General features: G+C 42.6%; 1 protein-coding gene across 11 annotated transcripts in view; it reads right to left on the bottom strand.

The window, feature by feature from the left end:
• Positions 1–25,000, bottom strand: part of ptprt (protein tyrosine phosphatase receptor type T) — a 275,177-nt gene that overhangs the window by 54,651 nt on the left and 195,526 nt on the right. For all 11 annotated transcript variants that reach the window (XM_029431023.1, XM_029431025.1, XM_029431026.1 and 8 more), the window contains 4 exons: positions 17,580–17,734; positions 12,612–12,692; positions 12,046–12,081; positions 402–494 (listed from right to left, as the gene is read on the bottom strand). In XM_029431023.1, coding sequence (XP_029286883.1) covers positions 402–494; positions 12,046–12,081; positions 12,612–12,692; positions 17,580–17,734 — 365 coding nt within the window. The remainder of the gene's footprint in view (positions 1–401; positions 495–12,045; positions 12,082–12,611; positions 12,693–17,579; positions 17,735–25,000) is intronic.

Here is a 25,000-nt window from a genome sequence, read left to right as displayed (position 1 = left end):
ATTCACTGTGACTTATGAGAGTATACGACTTGTTCCAAGCTTATGACAATACAGTCCATTCATTGAAATAGTCCGATATGTAACTTGATACTATAACGCAAACAATTAACTAAGTGGCTAACGTAATGACCAGTTGGCAACCTGACTTAAGTAGCTAAAGGTGTTTTGTTTACTAGCCAACTGCTTGAAGCACCTTTAGCCTTTTCTACCTGTGCTGTGAGCCCTGATGCTGCTGCATTGTGGGAAATCAATGCCTGACTGACTAAATAGCGACCTGCACGGCTGACTGACTGACTGACTAATAACGTAACTGTAAAACCTAATGACTGATTATCTAAATGGCTAGTTAGCTAACTAGCTAGCTAGCTACCTGTCTGACTGACTAAGTTCTGTGCACGTACCACTTTGGTAGGAGATCTCCACAGACTCACAGCCTCCGTAGGGAAAACTCTGCAGGGTCAGAGAGGGCTGGGCGAGTGACGGCTGGCTGCTGTCTGTTAACGGAAAGAGAGAGAGAGAGAGAGAGAGAGAATATGTCACCATGACAACAGCCATTCCGCTGGTGTGGACCAGCATAGGTGAGAAGAGAGAGATTGGTCGCTGATGACAAGTGAGGATTTAATGAGTCACTTAACACCCCGAGCCTTGATTGGTGGGAAATGACGTGAGGACGGTTAATTGGAATATCTCCCCTCCAATTAAGGCTCGGACAGATTGATTGGATGAGTGTACGGGCTCCATTAGACGGGACAGATGGAGGAGGAGATGAAGGGGGACGGAGGGACTGATGAAAGAGGAGCCAGAAGAAGGACAGCTTTCTGTGGAGTAAGCTTAAAAAAGTTGATGACAGCAAGAGAAATGCTGCATGCACACTGCGTAAGAGAAAGAAGAAGAATGTCCCATCATGATGACTTCACTGTGAGCTTTCATTGTTTCACCTTTTGCACCTCAACAAAATTCTCTTTTAGGCAAAATAGGGTTAGAAAAACAGCTGGACAGGAAAACCCTGATTTAAAGATGGTAGTTGTGTATTATGAGACAGTTAGTTCATGTTTTAATCTTCTCTTTGTGGTTCTAATAAATAAAATACCATTTACTTTAGTACTGGCTTGAAAAACAAAACATGGAACATGGCTTGTGACACACATCCAGGCCAGCAGACTCATTGAAGTGGAGAGTGTGTGTGTGCCTCAGAAGGGTTTGTAATATGAAACTGCAACCATTCTATGTTTTCTTAATGGAGCTATTTGCATGTTAATGATGGCTGTGGATTCATTAGTGGCGTAAAGTGGCTTCTCCATAAGCCAATCTAAACACCGGCTTCACTAAACGAATGAAGAATGAGCCGACCACAACGGGTCACTCCAGCTCTTCCAGGGTGTGTGTGTGTGTGTGTGTGTGTGTGTGTGTTTGAGAGAGAGGAAAAGGACTAAAACAAATAGCTTAAAAATCGTGTTGTGTGAGAGAGAGAGAGAGAGAGAGAGAGAGAGAGAGAGAGAGAGAAGAGCAGAGAGAGAGAGAGAGAGAGAGAGAGAGGAGAGAGAGAGAGAGAGAGAGGGAGGAGACGAGAGGAGATAGCAGCTATAGGGAGGAGATCGATATGATGAGATAGGAGAGTAAAGGCGGATATAGAGATTATCTCGCTTTTCCTCGATCTCGCTTCTAGCTTCTGCCTTCGATCCTGCTCTCTCGCTCTCCGTCATATCTCTTCTCTCTTTTCCCTTTCTCGCGCTTTCTCTATTCTCTCTCTCTGTCTCTCTCTCTCCTCTCTCCTCTCTCTTTCTCTCTCTCTCTCTCTCTCTCTCTTCTCTCTCTCTCTCTCTCCTCTCTCTCTCTCTCTCTCTCTCTCTCTCTCTCTCTTCTCTCTCCTCTCTCTCTTTCTCTCTCTCTCTTTCTCCCTTCTCTCTCTCCTTCTTCTCCTCTCCTCTCTCTCTCTCTTCTCCCTCTCTCTCTCTTCTCTCCTCTCTCTCTCTCGTCTCCTCTCTCTCTCGCTCTCTCTCTCTTTTTCTATCTCTCTCTCTCTCTCTCTTCTTATTCTCTCCTCTCTCTCTTCTCCTTTCTCCCTCTCCTCTTTCTCTCTCTCTCTTCTCCTTCTCTCTCTCTCTCTTCTACTTTCTCTCTCTCTCTCGTTCTCTTCTCTCCGTTCTCTCTCTCCTCTCTCTTCTCTCTCTCTCTCTCTCGCTCTCCTCTCTCTCTCCCCCTCCTTCTCTCTCTGCTCTTCTTTCTCTCTCTCTCTCTCTTTCTCTCTTCTTCTTCTCTCTCTTCTCTCTCTCGTCTCTCTCTCTTTCTCCCGTCTCTCTCTCCTTTCGTCCTTCTTTCCTCTCTCTCTCTCTCATCTCTCCTCTCTCATCCTCTCTCTCTCTCTCTCTCTCTCTCTCTTCTCCTCGGCTCTCTTCTTTTCGCACTTTGTCTCTCTCTCTCTTTCTCCCTTTCTCGCCTCTCTCTCTCTTTTCTCTCTCCCTCCTCTCTCTCTATTCTCCTTCTCTCTCGCTCTCTTTCTCCGTCTTTCTCGCTCTTCTCTTCTCCTCCTCTGTCGTTCTCTCTCTTTCTCTCTCTTTCTCTCTTTTCTCTCTTCTCCTTCTCTTCTCCTCTCTTCTACTTCTCTTCTCTCTCGCGCTCTCTCTCTCCCTCTTCTTCTCCTTCTCTCTCTCTCTTATCTCTCTCTTCGTCTCGCTCTCTCTCTCTCTCTCTCTTCTCTTCTCCTTCTTCTCTCTCTCTCTTTCTCTCCTTCTTCTTGTCTCTCTCTTTCTCGCTCTTTCTCTCTTCTCCTTCTCTCTCCTCTCTCTCTCTCTTCTCTTCTCCCCCCTTGGCCGTCACCCCGTCCCTCCTTATGTGCCCTCTTTCCACGCGTGTGATCCTCGCCTCCTCTTTTCCTTCCTCTCTTCTTCCTTTCCCGCCCTGTGCGCCTCCCATTAGGACAACACAGAACAGGAGTGGAAGCACCAGCCAAGATGGCTGAGCGGAGAGAAAGAGAGGTGGGGCAGGACACAGAGTAACGTAGGACAGACAGAAGTAAAGAGTTGAGGAGGTCAGGAGAGGTCAGGACAAACACAAACTGTGTGCTCACTGAAACAGAACCGGGTCGTACTTCACACTTACAGTTCCGGTGAGAATCACTGCATCGTGTCCCATGAATCTGTAAAACTCTTCGTACTCCTGAATCAAACTCTCCAGCGACGGGTTTCCTTTTGTTAAATACATTTTAACACACAAACAACTTTTGTCTCCGAGACTCCGAGCAGCTGCCTCCAAGGTCAGAGGTGTGTGTTCCAATATGTAAGATCATATAGTTCATTCCTGTGTGTGTGTGTGTGTGTGTGTGTGTGTGTGTGTCGCACCAAGGTCAAATATGCATTAAGCCAGGCATGAAATGGAGTCATAGCTGCAGCTCCACAACACTGACTATGATGAAGACATCTCAATGCTAATGGGGAGATTTATTAACCCTACAGTCACAAGAGTGTGTGTGCGTGTGTGTGTGTGTGTGTGTGTGTGTGTGTGTGTGTGTGTGTGTGTGTGTGTGTGTGTGGTTGTGTGTGTGTGTGTGTGTGTGTGTGTGTGTGTGTGTGTGTGTGTGTGGGTTGTTGTGTGTGTGTGTGTGTGTGTGTGGTTGTGTGTGTGTGTGTGTGTGTGTGTGTGTGTGGTTGTGTGTGTGTGTGTGTGTGGTTGTGTGTGTGTGTGTGTGTGTGTGTGTGTGTGTGTGTGTGTGTGTGTGTGGTTGTGTGTGTGTGTGTGTGTGTGTGGTTGTGTGTGTGTGTGTGTGTGTGTGTGTGTGTGTGTGTGTGTGTGTGTGGTTGTGTGTGTGTGTGTGTGTGTGTGTGACATAGAGACATATGGAAAGCGTTGAGTGCGTGCGGCTAGTGTGTGTTTGATAAGAGAGATGCATTGATTGAGAGAGAGAGAGAGAGAATAGTGTTTGTGTGTGTGTGTGTGAGTGTGTGTGTGTGAGTGTGTGTGTGTGTGTGAGTGTGTGTGTGTGTGTGTGTGTGAGTGTGTGTGTGTGTGTGTGTGTGTGTGTGTGTGTGTGTGTGTGTGGTGTGTGTGTGTGTGTGTGTGTGTGTGTGTGTGTGTGTGTGTGTGTGTGTGTGTGTGTGTGTGTGTGTGTGTGTGTGTGTGTATGTGTGTGTGTGTGTGTGTGTGTGTGTGTGTGTGTGTGTGTGTGTGTGTGAAGGCCGTTTCTACTGTCAGTGAGTGTGTATGTTAATGCAGTCCTTCATGCTTGGCAGTGTGCTATATAAAGTTCCCTCCTCCCACTCAGTGACTTTATTAAGACTCAGTTATGGACGACTTCGACTCAGAGTATCACCGTAGCGCCTGGAGATTGCTTTTAGCTTTGAATGGCGCTTTATAAATAATAAATAATAAATATATTTATTATTATTATTATTATTACCGTTAACTCTGACCTGTGTTCTCTCTTAATATATTGTTTATATATTGTTTACTCATTTACAAAAGTCAGTTAGAGGAACAATGTTCTCGTGAAGCCTTCCCTTGTGGCACACCAGTGCATGATTAATGTAAATATAATTGTTTGTAACAGTGTCTACATTCAATTCTGTTTTATTTACTTGAATTATTGAGGGTTTCATGTGTTTTGCAATGTCAGCAATAATACAGGACAATATGTCCTGTTCTTTTTACATGGTTGAAGTGACAACTAGAAGTGAGTTTGTTCCATTGTAGCCTTCGTATAATACAATATAATTTACTGACGTCCTTGATGCCCCCAACTAGCAATTACTCTCAAACCCAATCACAGCAAAGCAATGACTCCATTACAGAGGCAGCTGAAGGTTTGTCTTACAGACGAACACGTCCTTTCCATACCCTGTACTTATTCATTACAGTGTGCATCAGCCAGCACACACACACACACACACACACACACACACACACACACACACACACACACACACACACACACACACACTTTAACTATCACCATCTACACACTTGGATAACAGCAGTGATCCTCAAATGCAGTGTGTTTAGTTTAATTCAGAACGTTGTATTATTACTTTAAATATGCAACAGACTCTGTGAATGTGCACACTGTCTTAAAGTGGAAGTAATATTCTCTTCATAATGTCTAAGATTAAGAGCTGGATGCACTTTAGTTTTAGGAGCAAGTGTTTTTTGTTTTATAGAACGAGGTAAATATATTTTGTATAGAATGAGATTGCGGGTAGAAGCGGCCCAAATGTGTGACGGGTGGCGTCTCCCTTAGAGAGAGGGCGAGAAGCTCAGCCATCAGGAGAGACTCGGAGTAGAGCCGCTGTGCTGTTACTAAAAGTATTTCTTAGCCTCCAGCATAAGGATATATAGTAGCATATTGAAGGATAACAGGCAGAAGCATACGGTGTTAACTTTAAGAGATTTACATGCTCAATGTGTCCATTTACTACTCAAGCAAAAGGAGTTCTTTTTCTTGTGTTTTTTTTCTCTGCACAAGAAGAAAGATGAAGAGGGATGGACTATGAAGAACAGTGAGGGAAGAGGAGTGAAATAGAATGAGATGGCAGACAAGGCAGAAACAAACAAGGGGAACGTGTTCTAAGATAAACATCGTGTGCTTAATTACTTAGCAGCGTGTTACATGATTTGAAATCTACATTTAAATTGAGAACGCCCAAAGAGAGGGCAGAAGGAGTGGAAACCAAGACACAAAAGATAGTGGAGCCAGAGGAAGAGAGAGAATAAAGGAGCGATAAATGGAGGAAGAGACAGAGAGAAGATATATGTGGACTGCAGGTCACAGGGATCAACTGGTCTAGACAGTATCCCAGCCGTTTGCCTCGTTTCACCTCCCTTCTTCTGACATGAGGAGAAACAACACTGACTCACAAAGTGTACGTGTCTGCACGTGTACTGGCTACACGTGTGTGTGTGTGTGTGTGTGTGTGTGTGTGTGTGTGTGTGTGTGTGTGTGTGTGTGTGTGTACAAAGCCACTTCCTTTGGATACTTACAGGCACCAGAGTTGGACAGAGATATGAACAGCGTGTGTGTAGGTGGCTGTTTGCGAGCGAGTTACCTACACAGAGTTCTGTGAAGTCACCAAGCAGCTGCACAGCAGACGAGACAAATCTGCTTCACAGGAGAGTTTCTTATCTTACAGAAAGTGAGTCTTATCTTGGAAATTAGGAGCAGAGAGAGTAAGAGAGCGGTGGACAGAGGGACGTATTTATTTATCTTCTTCTCTCTGCTAAGAAACAAGGATTATCCTGGTCGGGCCGGGAAGCAGTGTGTGCCTCCAGCTGCTCAGTGTGTTAGTGTAGGCGACTGCTGCCTGATGCATGAAGAGAACTTAGAGATGTGAGGGATTAAAGTAAAGCATTTCATACAAATGAACGTCTGCTTCCCCACTGTGCATCGCTAAATACAACACTGAAGTGATTCAAGCTTCCAGCATTTACGCTCGCTGTCTTGATGATGATGTGTCAGGAGTGAAATCCTCGAGTACACAGGAAGTGATGCGCTTTACATTTCTGGGCTGCGTCCCAAATCACTTGTTGATTTTGGACACCTGTGAATAATAGTCAGTTTTGCATCATCACTCACAGTCGTGGATGTTGCAACAGCATCAAGAGAGGATTTTCTAATGAAATGATTGTTTTGAAAGATGCTGATATCTTTGATTTGGAAATAAAAAGGGAAATGAACCTCCCCAAGAGGGTGAGGAAGATGTTCAAAGACGGGATGACCACGAGGCGACTGAGAGAACACTACATGTGAAGGTAAGAACTCAGCGGCTCAATCTTCCCTGAGCACATAAAGGTTACAAATGAATATCTCTCAAACCTGCTCTCACGTTCAATTACAGAGCACTGTCACATTAAGGCCAAACAAAATGACTACCATTAGCCATAATCACCGTGCATGCAGCCCCTAATGCTATGCCGAACTAGACCGGGGGAAATAATTGCCCTTCAGTAATGCTTTGGAAAAACGACTTCCAGCTCAAGAGGGCTGCGGATAGACATGATGACACAGGAGGTGACTCTGGACCGTCGTCAACGTCCGCTGTGCAGCAGCACAGTTGTTGCTAAAGTGTTTCAAGAGTGGAGCGTGTTGAAGGTATCCAGCGGAAAGACAGAGCAGGTCCGCTGGCAGGGATTTACATCGATTACTTCAGTGACATCTGCTTTGAAAAGGATGAATGTCATGCGTGTCAACGAACCTAAGTCGGAAGAACGACTTCCCAACTGGCCCACCATTAGCCTTGGCCTGTTTCAGTGTGGTTAGGCACAAACATATACATACATATGCATCGGTGCAAACATTGGAATATTTCTGCAGTTTATTACAAAGAACAAGATGAATCTGTGACGTCTTGTCACCTGCAAAAACGATAACTCACGCAAAGCAGCTGCTTTTTCATTCATTATTGTTCTAATTGGCCTCGTCTGTGTTGCTTTGGATGCCCTTAGAAAGTCAAGCGGCGATGTGCAACGGGGATTTTAGTTTTGTATCTATTTGTTGATGGTTTTCTTTTGGGTGGCCAAGGTTCCCCGGACGCCTTTGCATGGGTCTGTGCTTGTATCAGTGTCTTTGTTCAACTGCGTGTACCTAATTAACCACAGAAAGCTTCTGATTCATGGGAAAACACGACTTCTGCGCTAACAGCAGCGCAGGGCTGTCCTTGGCCAGGCACAAAAGGCTGACGCTTGCTTTGTGAACTGACAAAGAACAGTGTTGCGTAGCCATTTAACATACATCAGTGTCTGTGAAATTGATTTTTAGAGGAAAACGTGTTTGCACATGAAATGCACCTGAAATGCAGCGGTGGCTTTCTACTGATCCACTGGATTTACGTTGCATCAATGTTAACACTGTGCTGGGTGTCTATGCATACAGATATCTGTGACTGTGTACGTCTGTGCATGTTGGGAACTTTCTGATGAGTCCTTGTCTCTTTATGCACATATTTGTATACTTCTGTGTGTGTGTGTGTGTGTGTGTGTGTGTTTGTGTGTGTGTGTGTGTGTGTGTTTGTGTGTGTGAGTGCTGGCTTGGGTGCTAATAGATGCAAGAATTTGTGAGAGAGTTTGTGTTTGTGTGTGTGTGTGTGTGTGTGAAATCCCACTTCCATAGCTGAGAAAACACCTGAGCTAAGGAGAAAGCTTTGCAGCTGGTTCAAAAAGAAGACACCCACACACACACACACACACACACACACACACACACACACACACACACACACACACACACACAGAGTTAAACCCTCTTCTGCATTGCATACTGGATTTACCCGAGCTCCTTCTCCCCGTCTTTGATCCCTCAATCTGTATGTCTCTTTCACTGTCGTCTTAATAACTCTCTTCTCTCTCTTCTCTCTCTTCGCTCTCCGTCTCTCTTCAACCTATTAAGAAATGATCCTCGCCGGCACCATTCAGGCTGCTGGTACCATTATCCATTTTCAAAAAGCCTGAAAGGTATTGGAACGTGTCTAAATGGTGGAGTCTTACTTGAAATGTTTTCTATCCATTTATTAAATAATAGAATTCAGCTACCCTTGGAGGCCACTTCAGATTAATGGACATAATAATGCCCTAAATGGAGGTCAAAGTGTTAAAGAAATCATTTGTAGGAACTATTTAAGCTTTTTAGAAATCCTGAACACAAAATATTTATGATCTGATGAAAATTATTGTTAACAATTTTAAATAAAACTGAATATTTTCTTTCATTTTTTGACCAACCCTGACTTCGAGAGATTTCTGCTGTTTGAATTAATGGACATTTTGTAAATTAACTATGAGTCGTTTCACATTATGTTCACAGCTATCTGGGATATTGTGGTCTTACAAATACAAATAAGAAAAAACTAAGAGAATATTTAAAAGGAGAGATATTAGAATCATAATCATTCAACTTGGATTAAACTTCACAAACACACAAACAAACACATATTGTATAGAAACGTTCAAATATTCTCTTTCCCTTCCAACCCTTTCTGTATTTCCTCTTGTGTCTGCTGTTGTACTGCTCGTTGGTGTTCCCTTCTTCTAACTCTCTTCCTTTGGCTCTGGATGATGATCGTGATGAAGATGATGATGATGATGGAAACATGCTCGGTGGTCAATTTGAAGCTCCTCCATCCACTAATTTACTGCTTCAATCAATAAAATAATTGCGACGCTCAGCATGATGTGCAAACAGCAGCCAGCGCTGCTGCTTTATGATGTATACGGGTGGATGGATGGAGGAAAAAGAGGGATGAGCAGATGGAAAGGAGGGGGGGGGGGCTGCAGGGAGGTCTGAAAGGAGAGAGAGGGCGAGCGTAGAACTGGTGGTTTAGAGAAGGAGCATTGTCTGGATACAACTGGATGGATGGAAGATGGATGGAAGATGGAAGATGGAAGATGGATGGAAGATGGATGGAAGATGGATGGAAGATGGATGGAAGATGGAAGATGGATGGAAGATGGATGGAAGAGGGAAGATGGAAGATGGAAGGAAGATGGATGGAAGATGGAAGGAAGATGGATGGAAGATGGATGGAAGATGGAAGATGGAAGATGGATGGAAGATGGAAGGAAGATGGATGGAAGATGAAAGATGGAAGATGGATGGAAGATGGAAGATGATGGAAGATGGATGGAAGATGGATGGAAGATGGATGGAAGATGGAAGATGGATGGAAGATGGAGGGAAGATGGATCGTAGATGGATGGAAGATGGATGGAAGATGGAAGATGGAAGATGGATGGAAGATGGATGGAAGATGGAAGATGGATGGAAGATGGATGGAAGATGGATGGAAGATGGATGGAAGATGGAAGATGGAAGATGGAAGATGGATGGAAGATGGATGGAAGATGGAAGATGGATGGAAGATGGATGGAAGATGGATGGAAGATGGATGGAAGATGGATGGAAGATGGAAGATGGATGGAAGATGGAGGGAAGATGGATTGTAGATGGATGGAAGATGGATGGAAGATGGATGGAAGATGGATGGAAGATGGAAGATGGATGGAAGATGGATGGAAGATGATGGAAGATGATGGAAGATGGAAGATGGAAGATGGATGGAAGATGGATGGAAGATGGATGGAAGATGGAAGATGGATGGAAGATGGAGGGAATATGGATCGTAGATGGATGGAAGATGGAGGGAAGATGGATCGTAGATGGATGGAAGATGGATGGAAGATGGATGGAAGATGGAAGATGGATGGAAGATGGATGGAAGGAGGGTTAATGGAATCAATTACAGTAGAAGAGACGAGATGGATGGAGGGACAGCGGAGAGGATGGACAGACAAGCAGATATGAGCAAATGAATAAACGGGAAATACAAGGATGAATGGACAGACAGATGAGCGTGGGAGGAGTGGAGGAGTGTGTGGAAGAGAAAGAGGACGGATGGTGAGACCAAGATGACGGATGGATCGATGCAAAGAAAAAGCAAAAAGAGTTGATAGAAGAAGAAAAGAGGGATCGCTGAGTGGATGGGCAGAGAGTTTTAGAGCCGAGGTCAAGGGATTAAGAGATAACAGAGGGATACGTAGATGGATACACTGTTACTGCTGTATCTGCACGTTTTATCATGCCATCGTTTATTTTCTAAATGTTATGCATTTGTTGTGGGTACCAGTTTGTTCTTCAAAGTAATGATGAAAGCTTAGTTTTGCATCTTTCTATATCTTTCTATCTAAATGTAGAGGGAACAGATGGTTGGACAAAACGCTAACGTCATTCTGTGAAGATGTATGACAGCAAATTTGTGCCGCTCCACAAATCGCTCAAGCGCTTTTTTGCATTCTGCTTCATCACGTGTTGATGTGTATCAGCAAACGGCACAGAAGCCTGTGTCGCCAGTTATGTAGATTTACAGAAGTATTATCTTAAAGATGTGAAGCCTAAACATTGCTGAACGATACAGAAATGTCCAGTCAGTTTTGTAAAGAGCTGATGAGACGCAGAGTGGGTGTCTATCACAGACATCTGTATGTCTCTGGACTTCTGTTTCCTGGGCAGTTAAGACACGGGCTCAGCAGGTAGTGGAAGGGAAGAATAGATGACACAATATCTGATGATGAGCAAAGAAAAGCACAGAAAAGCACAGAAGATGACAGTATGGATGAGAAAAACACTGAGAACTAGACAAAGGGAGAGTGAAAGGGAGTGAGCATCTAGGAGAGGAGAGAAGATTCTTTGGGGGCAGCTTTTGCCAGAAGTAAGAAAAAGAAGAAGAAGAAGAAGAAGAAGAAGAAGAAGAAGAAGAAGAAGAAGAAGAAGAAGAAGAAGAAGAAGAAGAAGAAGTAGTTGGACATGTAACACAGGATGGAAGAAGTGAGAAGTAAAAAGATGAGAAGAGTGGCAGGAGGACGACCAGCAGCTGGCTGATCACTATCATCACATAAAGCAGAAACACAGCGGTAAAAAGAGGCCGGTAGTCAAATGTCACTACAGCACTTACTATACCTCCGTGTGTGTATGACAGACTGTGTGGAATGGTCTACTTATGCAAAGACTGGCCACACGCACACGCACACCTACACACACATACATGTCACACTTTGGCAGGGGCTAGAGCCAATCTGCTTGGCAAATAAGCAACCAATCTGGCCAACAGAAGGGGAGAGAGGGAGGAAAATGAAAAGCAAAAGACAGAAAGAAGGTACTGGAAAATGGTTTTGACATTTCTATTTGCCCATGTGTAAACCTTGTGTGTGTGTGTGTGTGTGTGTGTGTGTGTGTGTGTGTGTGGCGTGTGTGTGTGTGTGTGTGCGTGTGTTTGTGTGTATTTGTTTTATACAAAGTTTTATTGCATACAAAGTTTACTGTGTGTCTCTGACCTTGCATGAGTGTGAATGTTTTTTTGTTAACTTTTGTTTCACTTGTTTCTCATGCTCACACATGCATACACATGAAGACACACACACACACACACACACACACACACACACACACACACGCACACAGTCAGAGCTGTATTTGACCACAGCTCTTGTGTGTTGTAGAATCCAAACTGAGTGAGATATGAACAAACTAAAACATGGATGATCCATTGAAATGAAACAGCTTTTACTCACCTATGGAAGTTGTGGCTGGAACTGGCTCTTTAGACACTGCACACGTAAACAACATGACACAGAGAGGGAAACAACAAATGCTCAGACTCAGTGACTATGACTATGACGGTGACTAACATGGTTAGAGTTAAAACATTGGCTATCAGCTACCAGTGGCCATTTTATTGGGTCTTTCCCTATGACTATCTAAGTAAGTAAAAACGTTTGTAACATTAAAGCCACCCTGTGTAGAGCAGAGAAACACAAGCGATGTGTAAGATGTGTAAAATCAAAGGTCCTTTAACATGTTCTACAAGTGAGAAGAACCGTGTTAGTCTGTGCACTGCTGAACACATTAAGGCACAAATAATCTGGTTCATCTCGACAATTGGGAACAGAAACAGTTTCCCAAGTCTGCAGCGTCATTTACAGGGATATTCTGAGCGGTTGAAATTACAGCTGCATGCAACTCCACAGCTTCTACAGCCATTGAATCATTGCATAAAGCCTCTTCAAAGAATATGTGTGTGTGTGTGTGTGGGTGTGTGTGTGTGTGTGTGGGTGTGTGTGTGTGTTTAAGTGTGTACCTGAGTAGTAGGAATTCAGCAGGGATTTGCTCTGCAGTGTCTTGCTTCCCTGCACAGAAAAGGAGCAGGGAGAGGGGGAGGCTGGGGATGAGACAGAAGGGAAGAGAGGTGAGAAGAAGGTGAAGAAGAGGACGAAGAAACAAAAAAGAAGGAGAGAGGGAGGGAGGGAGGGAGATGAGGAAAGAGGAGAAGGGAAAACGAGAGGAGGAAGCAGGAGGCGAGAAGGAGAGAGTGGAGAACAAAGAGGAAGGTGGAGGAGGACAGCAGAGAGTCAAGTATAAATGTAGGTGAAGGACAAAAGGGAGAGGGCAGAGGAGACAGAAGAAGAGAAGAGACATAGGTCAGTGAACACATAACAAAAAAACAATCAATCATCACAGGACACAATTGACAATGAACACATACACAAAGAAAGATCAATACTCCATATTCAACAGCACGAGGAACAATTCAATAACCCTAATGGTACCATCAATGCCACCATATTGAATTTTGAAATACAAAAGTGGTTCCGTCTGAATGAGCGTGCACTCAAACAGGTCATGCTCTCAATGTTGGTCAATACATATGACTGATTTTGCGGCTTGTGTAAAGAAAGGCGGTTCAGAGTAAATTGAATGAAGAGGGACAATAACAGCAGATTAAACGTGTTCCACTAACTCCGCAGGCCGGCAGCTCCTGAGCAGCTACACATCAAGCTGAGCGTCAAGATTATTTTATTGATTAAAGCAGGAAATTAGTGGATGGAGGAGCTGCAAATTGACCACCGAGCATGTTTCCATCATCTTCATCTTCATCACGATCGTCATCCAAGGCCAAAAGAAGAGAGTTAGAAGAAGGGAACACCAACGTGCAGTTCAACAGCAGATACAAGTGCGTGACGCAAATTTCTTTTAGTTCACCCCTCTCCTTTCCTCCGCTCTGTCTCTGACTGTAGGTAGGTGTGTGTGTCGGGAGCGAAGTCCCGCCCTTCGCGAAACACAGCGGTGGAGGAAATATGAAATGTGAATGTGCAAAGAAAAAAATAATAATAAAAAAAAAAACTACAAAAAAGAAACAATAAAAAACAATAAAAGGAACAAAATGAAAAAAATAAATAAAAAACATAAAAATAACATTTGCTTGATCTACAAACAATTTTGCGACCCCCCCTGAAGCATCTCCGCGGACCCCCTGTTGAAGACCTATGATGTAGGTTATTTAACTCAATAAACATATTATAATAATAATAATAATAATAATAATAATAATAATAATAATAATAATAATAATAATAATGATGATAATAATAATAATAATAATAATAATAATTATAATAATTATAATAATCTATTATTGAGTTTAAAAAGTGACATCAAAGGTATAGCGGTGAAAGTTTTTTAGTTTTGTTTTAGAAAGTAATTTTATTTTCGCCAATTCAAAATCTCACTGCATATATATGTGATTCCCCATCAGGTCTGCCAGGGGTTATAAATAAATGAAATGTAGGACAGACACAAGCCCACGCACGCACACACACACACACACGCACACACACACACACACACACACACACACAATAAGATCAAACCTCGAGTGAATGCTGGGAGACTGACTGTGACATATTATGTGCTAGCTAAGCCTGTTCAATAATCCACACTAGATATCACAGCTAGCCTACACACACATGCATCAACACTGTACCTGCAGCGAGCTGCCATTTGTCAATGTGTGTGTGTGTGTGTGTGCTCACCTAGAAATAATTGTCATTTATCTATATGCTTTGAGCAGCCAATTAGTAATCATGCATGTCAGCACATACAGTATTTCTGCACTTGTTCATCGTGAATCAGTTGTGTGTATTTCAGAGACCTGATGGTCCAAGCAGGCGGCCATTAGTGGAAACTCTCCAACTAAAGACATCTCTCCTCCACCTCTCTTCATAGTCACTGCAGATGACACAATGTGGCCTCTTCTGCTCATGCCTGTCTCTTTCATTCTTTCCTCCCCCACTCCCATCCTCCCCTCGCTTCTTGTCTCACCTCCTCGACTCTACTGTCCTCCCATTCCTCCCATCGCACTTCCTCTTTCGCTGATGAGATGTTTTTGTTGCACCAAACTCAGTGTAGACACAACCAACTAGTAATATGGCAACAATTAGCATGATGGTTTGAGCCACATACGATCTAGATGTTGGAAAGTGTGGTCGGCATTATCCCATGCGGTCGGTGGAAGTAGACCTTTACAGCATCGTGAGATAATGGCGGCTGAGCTGACACTCATGTTAGCCATTTGTCTCCCTGTCGCATTAAAGTGATATGAAGAAAAATGCCTCCAGCGATTGTAATGTACAGTATGTGTAAGTGAGCAGCATGGATGAGTGCTTGTGATGGTGAGCAAAGCGTTTTATCTCGACGATAGTCCATCGAGTCATCTATTGATTCCTTTAAGTATGAGAGTCGTTAGCTACATCTGGCTCGGCTGCCTTTACCACAAAGTGATTTTCCTGGCATTTAGTTAGCTGCTTCAGATATATTCACAGTATCGGACGTAGGAAAAGCCACACCTATGTGTTAAGTATATAAAGATACATATTTAGGGTCAGTAACAAACAGGGCTTTTGAAACACTTGACAGTTTAGTGTTCCTGAAAGTGATGCATTTAGGGTAAACTGCTTCCTGCCACCGATAGATCAAAGGTTTTCACGTTAGCTTTATGAAATGGAATAAATAAAAGTAAAACTGTATTTGCTCCGGACTAATAAAGCACTCTGTTCCTGTTTACCATAAAACGACCTGGGAGGTTTCCCCCAAAGCGACAGACGTCATCCAGTGTTTCATGTCACGCAGCAGAGCTCCTGCTTGAATCTTATTCTGTTTGCTCTACTGTTTTTATACAATAGCCCAATTTCCCTACAGCAGATCATTTAAGTTTAATCTTCTCCTCTCTAGGTTGTCCTTTCTCTTTCTTCCTCCTCTCATCTCTCCCCCCCCCCTTTCCAAATACCTCCAAACACAACATGTTCCTCCTCTACCCGTGATAAAACCCCTCCCGTCTCAGGCGCACCAGCACTGTATGCTAATGCACCTCAAGAAGAAGCTCAACTTTAATACAGTCAGGAGTGTTCCTGCATACCAAAGGAAATCTGCTTTGACAGCAAAGTCCTGTGAAGATAACTGGTGGCTGGGTGAGAATGCAATAACACAAAAAGGTTATTCGCCCTGCGAGGGTCCATCTGCGGAAATATTATTGGGTCCCCTACCTTGCGTCAGCGTTTTTTTGTTGGTCTCATTAGGACTGAGCCTGGATCAGTGACTCTATGTGTGTGTGTGTGTGTGCTTTGTTTCTTTCTCTTTTTCCAAATGTTTATGTGATAACACAGTACCAACTGTGGAAGAGAGATAGACACCAACTCTGATAAACCGGACGGCTAATTGCCATTAATCTTAAACAACAAGGTAAAGAAGCAAAAGAGGCCAAATCATATTGAGTTGTCATCGTCTATATCAGGGGTCTTCAACGTTTTTCAGGCCAAGGGCCCCCAAACTGGTGGAGCGTGGTGCAGGGACCCCCTACTGTATTCACCCCTCTCCTTTCCTGCACTGTGTCTCTGACTGTAGATGTGTGCCGCCGCCCTTCGCGAAGTACAGCGGAGGAGGGAATGTCAATGCAAATTTAAAAAACATTTTTTTTATTGCTTTATCTACAAACAATTTCGCGACCCCTCAGCAGTACCTCCGTGGACCCCCTGTTGAAGACCTATGGTCGATAACATATAATCTCCATGGACTCATAATAGAAACAGTATGTGGGACAGGACATAGTATTTATCCAAAACTGAGTAAGGGGGGAGTCTGGCAAATTTTGGAAGTCCAAACTTAATTTCACATATTTCCCCAAACACCCAATTTGAATGTCAAAACTATATTTGGCCCCAAGCAAGGTCTAGTCAACTTTGCCTGGAAGCAAAACAGATCCATGACTTATAAAATAACCATAACTATATCATACATTCAGTTCCCGGTAGAGAGTTACCTCTTCTTTACTAAACTCAAACACCAACACTTTATTCAGAGACTCAGCAAAAGTGAAGTTGGGTCTTAGTTATGAAAACATAAAAAGTTCCATGTCTCGGATACTATCGCAGCTTTATCGTACATCCAAAGTCCGGATAGAAGTGGTCTCCTCTAAGTGTTTTCAATGCAAAAACATTATTGTACGTCAGAGTTGCAGCGTGGACAGTTAGAGGAAGAGAGCAGGCAATTACGGGCGACATTAGCTTGCTACTTAGTCCCTCTCCAGCACCCCTGGCTTTCAACGGCCAAGCACTCCCAAAAGGCCAGCATGACATTTTCAAGAGAAAAATAGTCCTTCTGAGGGGCTCTGTCTAATTACCCTGAACACACACACACACACACACACACACACAGATGATAATGTGCACCCACAGAGCCACACGATTGCAGGCTGACTTTCCTGAGCTTGCAGACACACCGATGCGTACGTGAAAGACCCCATGCAACATGTACACGTGTACGTGTGTGCGTCTGAGGCGGCACACAGCAGAAGTTTAAGAAACAGAGGAAATGATTACAGCGGCACTAAGTAAGACGGAGGCTAGTGAAGCAGCACAACATACTGCTGATATTAGTGAAAGAGGAACATATGGAGAGTTGTATTATAAAATTAAATGTCCACTATTTGAATAAATGAATGTGACAAAATGATTAATGGCACAGAGACGCAGTGTATGCATATTTTCGGGTAGAGACAAGGGCAAAATAAACTTTACTATGTGAAACAAAGGTTAACTTACAGCTAAATGTATTATACAAGAGACATTATTGAAGCTACATCATTTCTGATTAATTCTACTTGTCGTACCCCACCATGGTTATATATTGATTGGATTGGAGCAGTATGTTCGCCATGATGGCGGCGGCTGTAGATGAAGGATGCACATGCAGGTCACAGAAGATGGTCACTTACTGAATCCGTTGAGGTCCTGGTTGGAGGTGGAGAAGGGGTCGTCTTTGTGCAGGGTGGTGACTTTGGTGGTGCTCTTATCCGCCGTGGTGACCGGACCCATCTCCCTCTGCTGCGTGGAGCTGCTGGCGGTCTCCTTCTGCTTCTTCGCCAACTTCCTATAGTGGTATGAACACATACACACAAACAACCAATACACGTAAAGACACATAGCCAAACACACAAACAGGTATATCCACATACAGACACGCGTACAAGTGTGTAAACACACATGCAGCGCCCCGACACAATCACACATATACAAACACACAGAAGAAAAACTGTCAGGGAGATGATTTATGTTGAGAACAGCAAGCAGAAGAGCATTATATATATATATATATATATATATATATATATATATATATATATATATATATATATTTAAACATGCAGGGATTTGAACAAAGAGACAAGATGGCCACATGAGGATGAACATTATGCATTGTCGTATCCATGTCGGCTAACGTGTTCACAGTGTTAGCAGCCACAACACGATGCTATGAACACAATCTTTGGTAAATGAAGGACATTTAAGGCTTTGGTTCGACTCAGTTTGCACTTCTTTTTCTTTTCTTCTAGCATTTCTGTGCTGCTATTCTGAAGTTAATAAGTAAGTAATTAGTAAAACCAGACTTTTGGAGTTGAAACACGCTGCACTTCGTCACAAACAAAGTGAGATATCATAGGTAGAATTGCATATTGTGTATCCACTGAGCAAAGAAAGGAGAGGCGATATGATTGCGTGGGGAGAGGTTGACATTCAGTACTTGAGTAGCTATGTATATATAATGGTAAATGTAGTTGTGTGACTGCTGATGAGACGTCCCTTAAGTGTTTTTTTCCCCCTCTTCTCTTCCAATTCACTGTTCACAAGTCCTAACTCCCATCTGTTGGAGATTTTGCGTTGGCTATTTTCAGTTCTACCTGAACCTTCAGTTTTAAGTCCTCGGAGACACCAGATGGCAGAAGTGACAGCAAGCCATTACAATGTGACATCGGCTGCTAGATTCACCGGAGCTCGCAGAAGCACCGCCACCAAGCAGATTTTTACTGTCCTGTCCTGTCCTGTATGTATTTCCTGAATTCTTCTATGAACCTGAACAAACTGCAAGTGATAATTAGTGTGAGTCTGTTGTTCACTTGATATTTTCCATAGAATAAAAAATGCTATAGTTTAAGTGCAGTCTGCTGCATCTCTGCACCAGGACACCAGCGAGGACATAATCTCTGCAGGTAGATCCAGACTCCAGGCTGCATGAGTCGTAACAGTCCCACAACACATTTTAAAGGGTCTTTCAGAGGCAGCCTTTGAATTTCAAAATCCTTCAGCATTCAACAACCCATCATGTTTCCGTCTCTTTTTAATTGAACCATTCAGGTTATCCTCGTCAAATTGTTTTGTCAACCATTAGGAACTTAGGGTGCTAACCTTGGAAATGTTGGACTTTATAGGTTGAGTAGGACCACCCTAATACCCCTTAGACTGTAATCTTCCTGAGGCTCACTCATTTTATTTGGGAGGAGGAGCAGGTTCAGCCGACCTGCATGATTTCTCAGCCATTTGGTAATTTACCGGCACGGTGAGCCCGCAGAGTAAATCTTTATCTTCTGTGTTCTACGGACGAGGAACAATGAACATTGTTTTCTGAAATCAGACCACAAAAGGCCCTTTCACGTGCACGTTAAACCTTTTAAAGATGCATACATGGTGTGTTGAATAACTGTTGAAAAGAATCTAATTTAAAGTGATCTGGGGAGATGATAGATTACCACAACAACTTCCATGCACACTGCTCATGTGTCATGCAAAGTTCTTTTTTGACACTTTAATAGGAACAATAAAGGACAATGAGTACAGCAGCTGCTCAAACTGTTGCAAAAACCTTTCGCTATTCAAAGAAAATAGATATATGAATGTTTGGTGGTGATGGCCTAGTCGTCTAGTCTAGTACGCCTTCCAAACAAAACACTAGAAGGTCTGGAGTTCAATCCCAGGCTCTCACCATTGTACCTGAGCAAGGTACTTACCCCTGAGCTGCTCCAGGGAGACTGTCCCTGTACTTAGTTCAATGTAAGTCTGCTAAATGACTGATTGTTATCTTCATCTTTTATTAATCATATTTTTTCAATAACTACGTGAGAAATAAAGCAGTTTTATGCAAGGACTTGCCATATATGTGACATCTGGCTATACAAATACATTTCCCTTCACCTACCGTGATACCACATTACAATTATGTCGTACTCAGAGAAAAACGTTTCAAACTATTCAATTAAAAGCTGCGGGACGCTCTCGTTTCCTGCAAGCACGAGTCATGGCGTCACAGTGGCCATGTTTCTTGGTAATGCACCAGGTTCCTTTAAGCTCTACCCATATATATACTATAAAACCCAGACGACGGACGGCAGTGCAGGATGCTGACCAGCCAAAGCTTGAGATTTAATTACCCACTCACCAAGTTTCTCACCGAGTGTACCAGCCACGTGTCCTGCCTGCTGCGCTTTGCGAATAAAACAACACATACCATCCCTAATATGTGTATCAGTAACGCATCGTTTACAAATCCATTTCCAGCTGAGTCATCTCGGCTCTTTTCCTAAAGTCAACAGAGAACCCTCCTCCATAATCCACCAACACGATCTTAAACTTACTCAAAGTATCTAACGTCCAGTCACGAATGGCATACAGTGGGCTGTGTGTGTGTGTGTGTGTGTGTGTGTGTGTGTGTGTGTGTGTGTGTGTGTGTGTGTGTGTGTGTGTGTGTGTGTGTGTGTGTGCACATGTCTGTTGTGTTTGGCTGCTGGTGCACACTGGCAAGTGAGTTGCTGTGTTTCTCAGTGAACTATCACGAAGCCGCCTAATACGCCTGCTTACACTGAAAGACTGCTCCGTCCTGCAGAGTCGTGCAAAAGGCAAATTAGAAGCGAACACATTGGACTTTCATTTGGAGCATTAATCATATCTTCCCTACAATGACAAATCAAGTTTCTCCTCACAAGTCTACAAGCTTTCATGAACTACTGAAAGAGTTGAGTCACGACAGTATGGTATCTGTAATAAAGAGAAGGAGGGAAGATGCAACACATGTAATACAATGATATGTACTGTACTGTATGAACTACACAAATAGAAATCACTGCTGAATATAGTTTAAATTCCTGGTTGCATGACTCATTGCTCCTAATACAACGTTCTCATCTGTACTTTAAAATGTTAAACACACATTCAGGAGTTAATTACAATGATTCACTGAACTCTTGTGTCTCAAAGAAGAAAGAAGCATTACACATGCATCCTCCTCCTCAGCCTGCAAACCCTCCGTTTTTGTTCCGCTACATAAAAAAGCACATTACTGCCTGCACCACACTAAACCTCGGCGCTGGCTGTAAATCAAGGCTGCAGAATCATCCGATATGAACAGCATTCCTATGGAGACTGGGCTGGTGGCCATCTTTGCATTGGTGTTAGTGTGGTGTGTGTCCCTTTACACATTGGGGTAATATGAGTGCACGTGATAATCTGTGCTTGCTCTGCACATTTTTATATCTACGATCTTTGTGTGTGTGTGTGTGTGTGACAGAGCGATCTGCAGAGATATTAATTTAAAGCAGTATCATTGTATATTGTGTGTGTGTGTGCGTGGGATCATATGATGAGCTGTACTTGCCCTAGAGTACTCTTACAAGCAGTTCAGCCAAGAGACAGATACATTAGAAATGACAGAGAAATGATGGATCCAGGAACAAAGCAGAATGTGGAAAGAGGACGAGAGAAAGTAGGGAAACAAATGGATCATCCATCCATCCGTAAGTTATTCCCACATCCTAGGGTCGTGGGACAAATAAGGAAATGAGGAGGGAAAAAACACTCAGAGAAACAAGAGGGGGTGAGTGTGTCAGAGGGAGAGAAAAGTATAAGACTGGCCTGGTAAACTTTCTCCCATAATTATTTCCCTCCATCAACCCCAGATTCAGCTCCTTGAGAATGCTTTTAGCTTTGAAAGGCGCTTTACAAATACAATTATTATTATTATTATTATTATTCAACCTCCCTTCTACTCCTTCCACCAATTTACAGGCGAAGGAGCCTCAAAACCTCCCGTGTGATTGGAGCTTAGCCTATTCCTGGCCATCTGACTGCACTTAGACAGAAAGTGGGCAGGAGACGAGGAGGAGTAGGTGAGCAAAGAAAAGAAAGCCAAATGGAAAAAGATGAAGAGATGGAGAGAGAGAGAATGAGAACAAGGAAGAGTGCAGAGAAGAAGGAGATGAAGAATGAAGGAGGTGACTAACAAGGAGGAGAAGCAGGTGAGAGGAGAAGCAGAGACGGTGTGACTTCTCCTCCTCTACACTTTCACCGATCATACATTCATCCCGTTAATGGACTCGTTTAAATGACACATTCCTTGCATATTGTAAGTGGCAATGAGCTCGACATAATCCTTCTTTAATGAATGTCATGGCAGCAGTTCATTAAGCGCTAAGGTTACCCCGCCGGGTGCCGACCGCGGTGAGAATCATGGACTACTTTGTGCTCCCGGCGACGTTAATTGCCGGCCGTTTGATGTGTCGATAATGAGCGATACGATACATGGGGGATACGTTGTTTTTTTAAAGAGTGGGGGGGGGGGGGGGATGAGACTGATGAAGGGAGGCGAAGCTGCGGTACTTTTGAGTATTCATGAGCAAAAAGAAACTGCTTTCTAATTGTTGCTCATTTGATATATTAGGTGTCCGGAGCACTTGAAGGGCTCATTTCCCACAACGCTGGATATCCATCTAGTGGACGGAAGTTTAACGTTCAGTGTTTTTTAAGTGGAGTTCAATGTTTGAGCTTTCAGTCAAGTTTCCTCTTTGTAAAAAACACATTTGTTTTCAATGTTTGCAATTGCTTGTGTAAATAAAGGTTGTTCATTAATACCTCCTGAAAATTAAATGGTTGCCTTTGAATTGTTTAGTGTTTAGTCTCGTGTACAGGAACGTCTTCTATCAGAACCTTTTAATGTATTTCTGTTCTCAACTTCTATTAGGACATCAGGCATTAGGATGCAGTGTGGATTTAAAGTTTTATCTTATAGTATAAACTCTATTATAATAATACTAATAATACTAATAATAATAACAATAATAATAATAATACTAATAATAATAATAATGTTAATGATAATAATAATAATAAAAATAAAAATAACAATACTAATAATAATAATAATAATAATACAAATAATAATAATCATAATAATAATAATAATGTTAATGAGAATAATAATAATAATAATAATAATAATAATAATAATAATAACAATAATGATAATGATAATACAAATAATAATAATAATAATAATAATAATAATATAATAATAATAATATATTTAATTACTTTATTGAATCTGGTAATTATTATATTTTTCAAGAGCCACAAGTATATAAATGTTGTTGTCCAAACATAGTTGTAGCTGTATAGCTACAAACATCAAATCGACCATGATTCCTAGGAAATGATGCATGCAGAGGGAATTGCATTTTAGAAGTGTGGTTAGTCAACAAGGACCACCTTAAGGTCGAATCAAACAAGGGAAACAACATTTGTTTCACTTGTCGAGGGATTGACAGAACTCTCGTATTATGGCTAGACCGGCCTCAGACAGTCGGTTGGCAGCTAGATAGCTCAAATATCCCCGAGCCATCCCCAGCCGGTGCTGCAGTCAGACAGGCAGTCAGTCACTTCAGCGTGACAGCGGCAGCTCCAGAGGAGGCTGCAGGCGAAGCCCAAATAAACTTTCATCTGCGTATCACAGGATTTAGAGGCAGAAGCAGCGAGGGAGGGAGATGGAAGGATAGAGAGAGAGAGGGATAGAGAGAGAGAGAGAGAGAGAGAGAGAGAGAGAGAGAGAGAGAGAGAGAGAGAGAGAGAGAGATAGACACACACACACACACACACACACACACACACACACAGCAGGAGTCTTGTACAACTTTAAATCCCTCTCTCATCTAACAGTAAACATCCTTGGGCTATTGCTGTGTTTATGTACATATCCGAGTGTGTGTGTGTGTGTGTGTGTGTGTGTGTGTGTGTGTGTGTGTGTGTGTGTGTGTGTGTGTGTGTGCAGCTGTTTGTGAGCTTTGTTTCTCTAGCAGATATTAACACAATTAAATTTAAGAAATGCATTTAGTTTTATGGCCTTGTCTTTAATTGTAGGTATCAAATTATTATTATATTATGACATATGCATTGTTGTCTTTGCCTCGTATTGTTTTAGTGTTTGTAATTCACTTTGTAACCTTGTCTTCTGTGATTTTATTTGTTTAGACTTCTGAAGCTGGTGTTAATATTGATATTTGAACGCAATATAATTGTATTGCTTTTTATAATATTGATAAAAAGGTCAATATTCATTTTTGGATATAAACACATCAATTAAACATTTGTGATGTCTACATAGAAACAGTAGAAGAAGTTCGAGCTGTTGGTTTGGACCTACTTTACTCGAGGTGTGTGTTACTGTACATGTTTTGGACTATACCTTTGTTTTATGGGTTAGCGCTCGTGTGTACATGTCTGCAAGATCGGTGCATTGAAAGGAGAGTCAATACGTCAATGTGTATGAACACACGAAACCCCCAGTGATGGCTGCCAGCTTTCTAACTGTGTCAGCTTCTCAGTGTAAAGAAGTCATTTCTGGTCGGGTGAAACGGCCTCCGGGTGTCTGTTTTAAGAAGAAGTGGTGGAATGTGATGAGCGTTCTGCTCAGTTAGGACTCTGTTACACATTTGGAGGAAATGTCCAGATGCTTTGAAGACAGCTGCAGAAGCAGGGATTTTCAGAAATTCTCTGCAGGGATTTGCAGGTGAGCTCGGGGCAACTGAGTGCATGTGTCTGCACAGCAATGCTGGTGTGTGTGCATATGGAGGCGTGCGAGACTGTGCATGCTCATGTACGAACAGACAGCTACATTAGCTCCTCATTAGTATTAGTAATCAAGCAGGAAATGGCCACTTGGTGGAGAAGATACTCTAAGAGATGAAGTCCGACTGACCACCAAACTAAGTCCTGAGAAGCAGATTATATACTATGTCCAATGATGTCTGAAAATGTAAAGTGTTACCGTCACATACACAGTTTCAATAATCTGCACAGGAAGCTACAGAAACACCATATTTTAAATGACTGCCAAGTCGCCCTCGAGGAAGGTATTTACCTCCAACACAAATGTGCTCCGTCACTAATAGTCAGTTGTTTGTTATTGTGGAGCAGGATGGCGATAAAGTTGCAAAGAACAAGGCAGTTGCTCCCTACATGGTTGCTAAACTTCACCAGCAAAGTCATTAATAGTAAAGTCACTCTGGAGGATCTGGAGTGCACATATCTCCATTAAGTC

The sequence above is a fragment of the Cottoperca gobio genome, chromosome 5 (genome assembly GCF_900634415.1).
Source record: "Cottoperca gobio chromosome 5, fCotGob3.1, whole genome shotgun sequence".
Classification (NCBI taxonomy): domain Eukaryota; kingdom Metazoa; phylum Chordata; class Actinopteri; order Perciformes; family Bovichtidae; genus Cottoperca; species Cottoperca gobio.
This window is presented reverse-complemented; position numbering and strand designations above follow the sequence as displayed.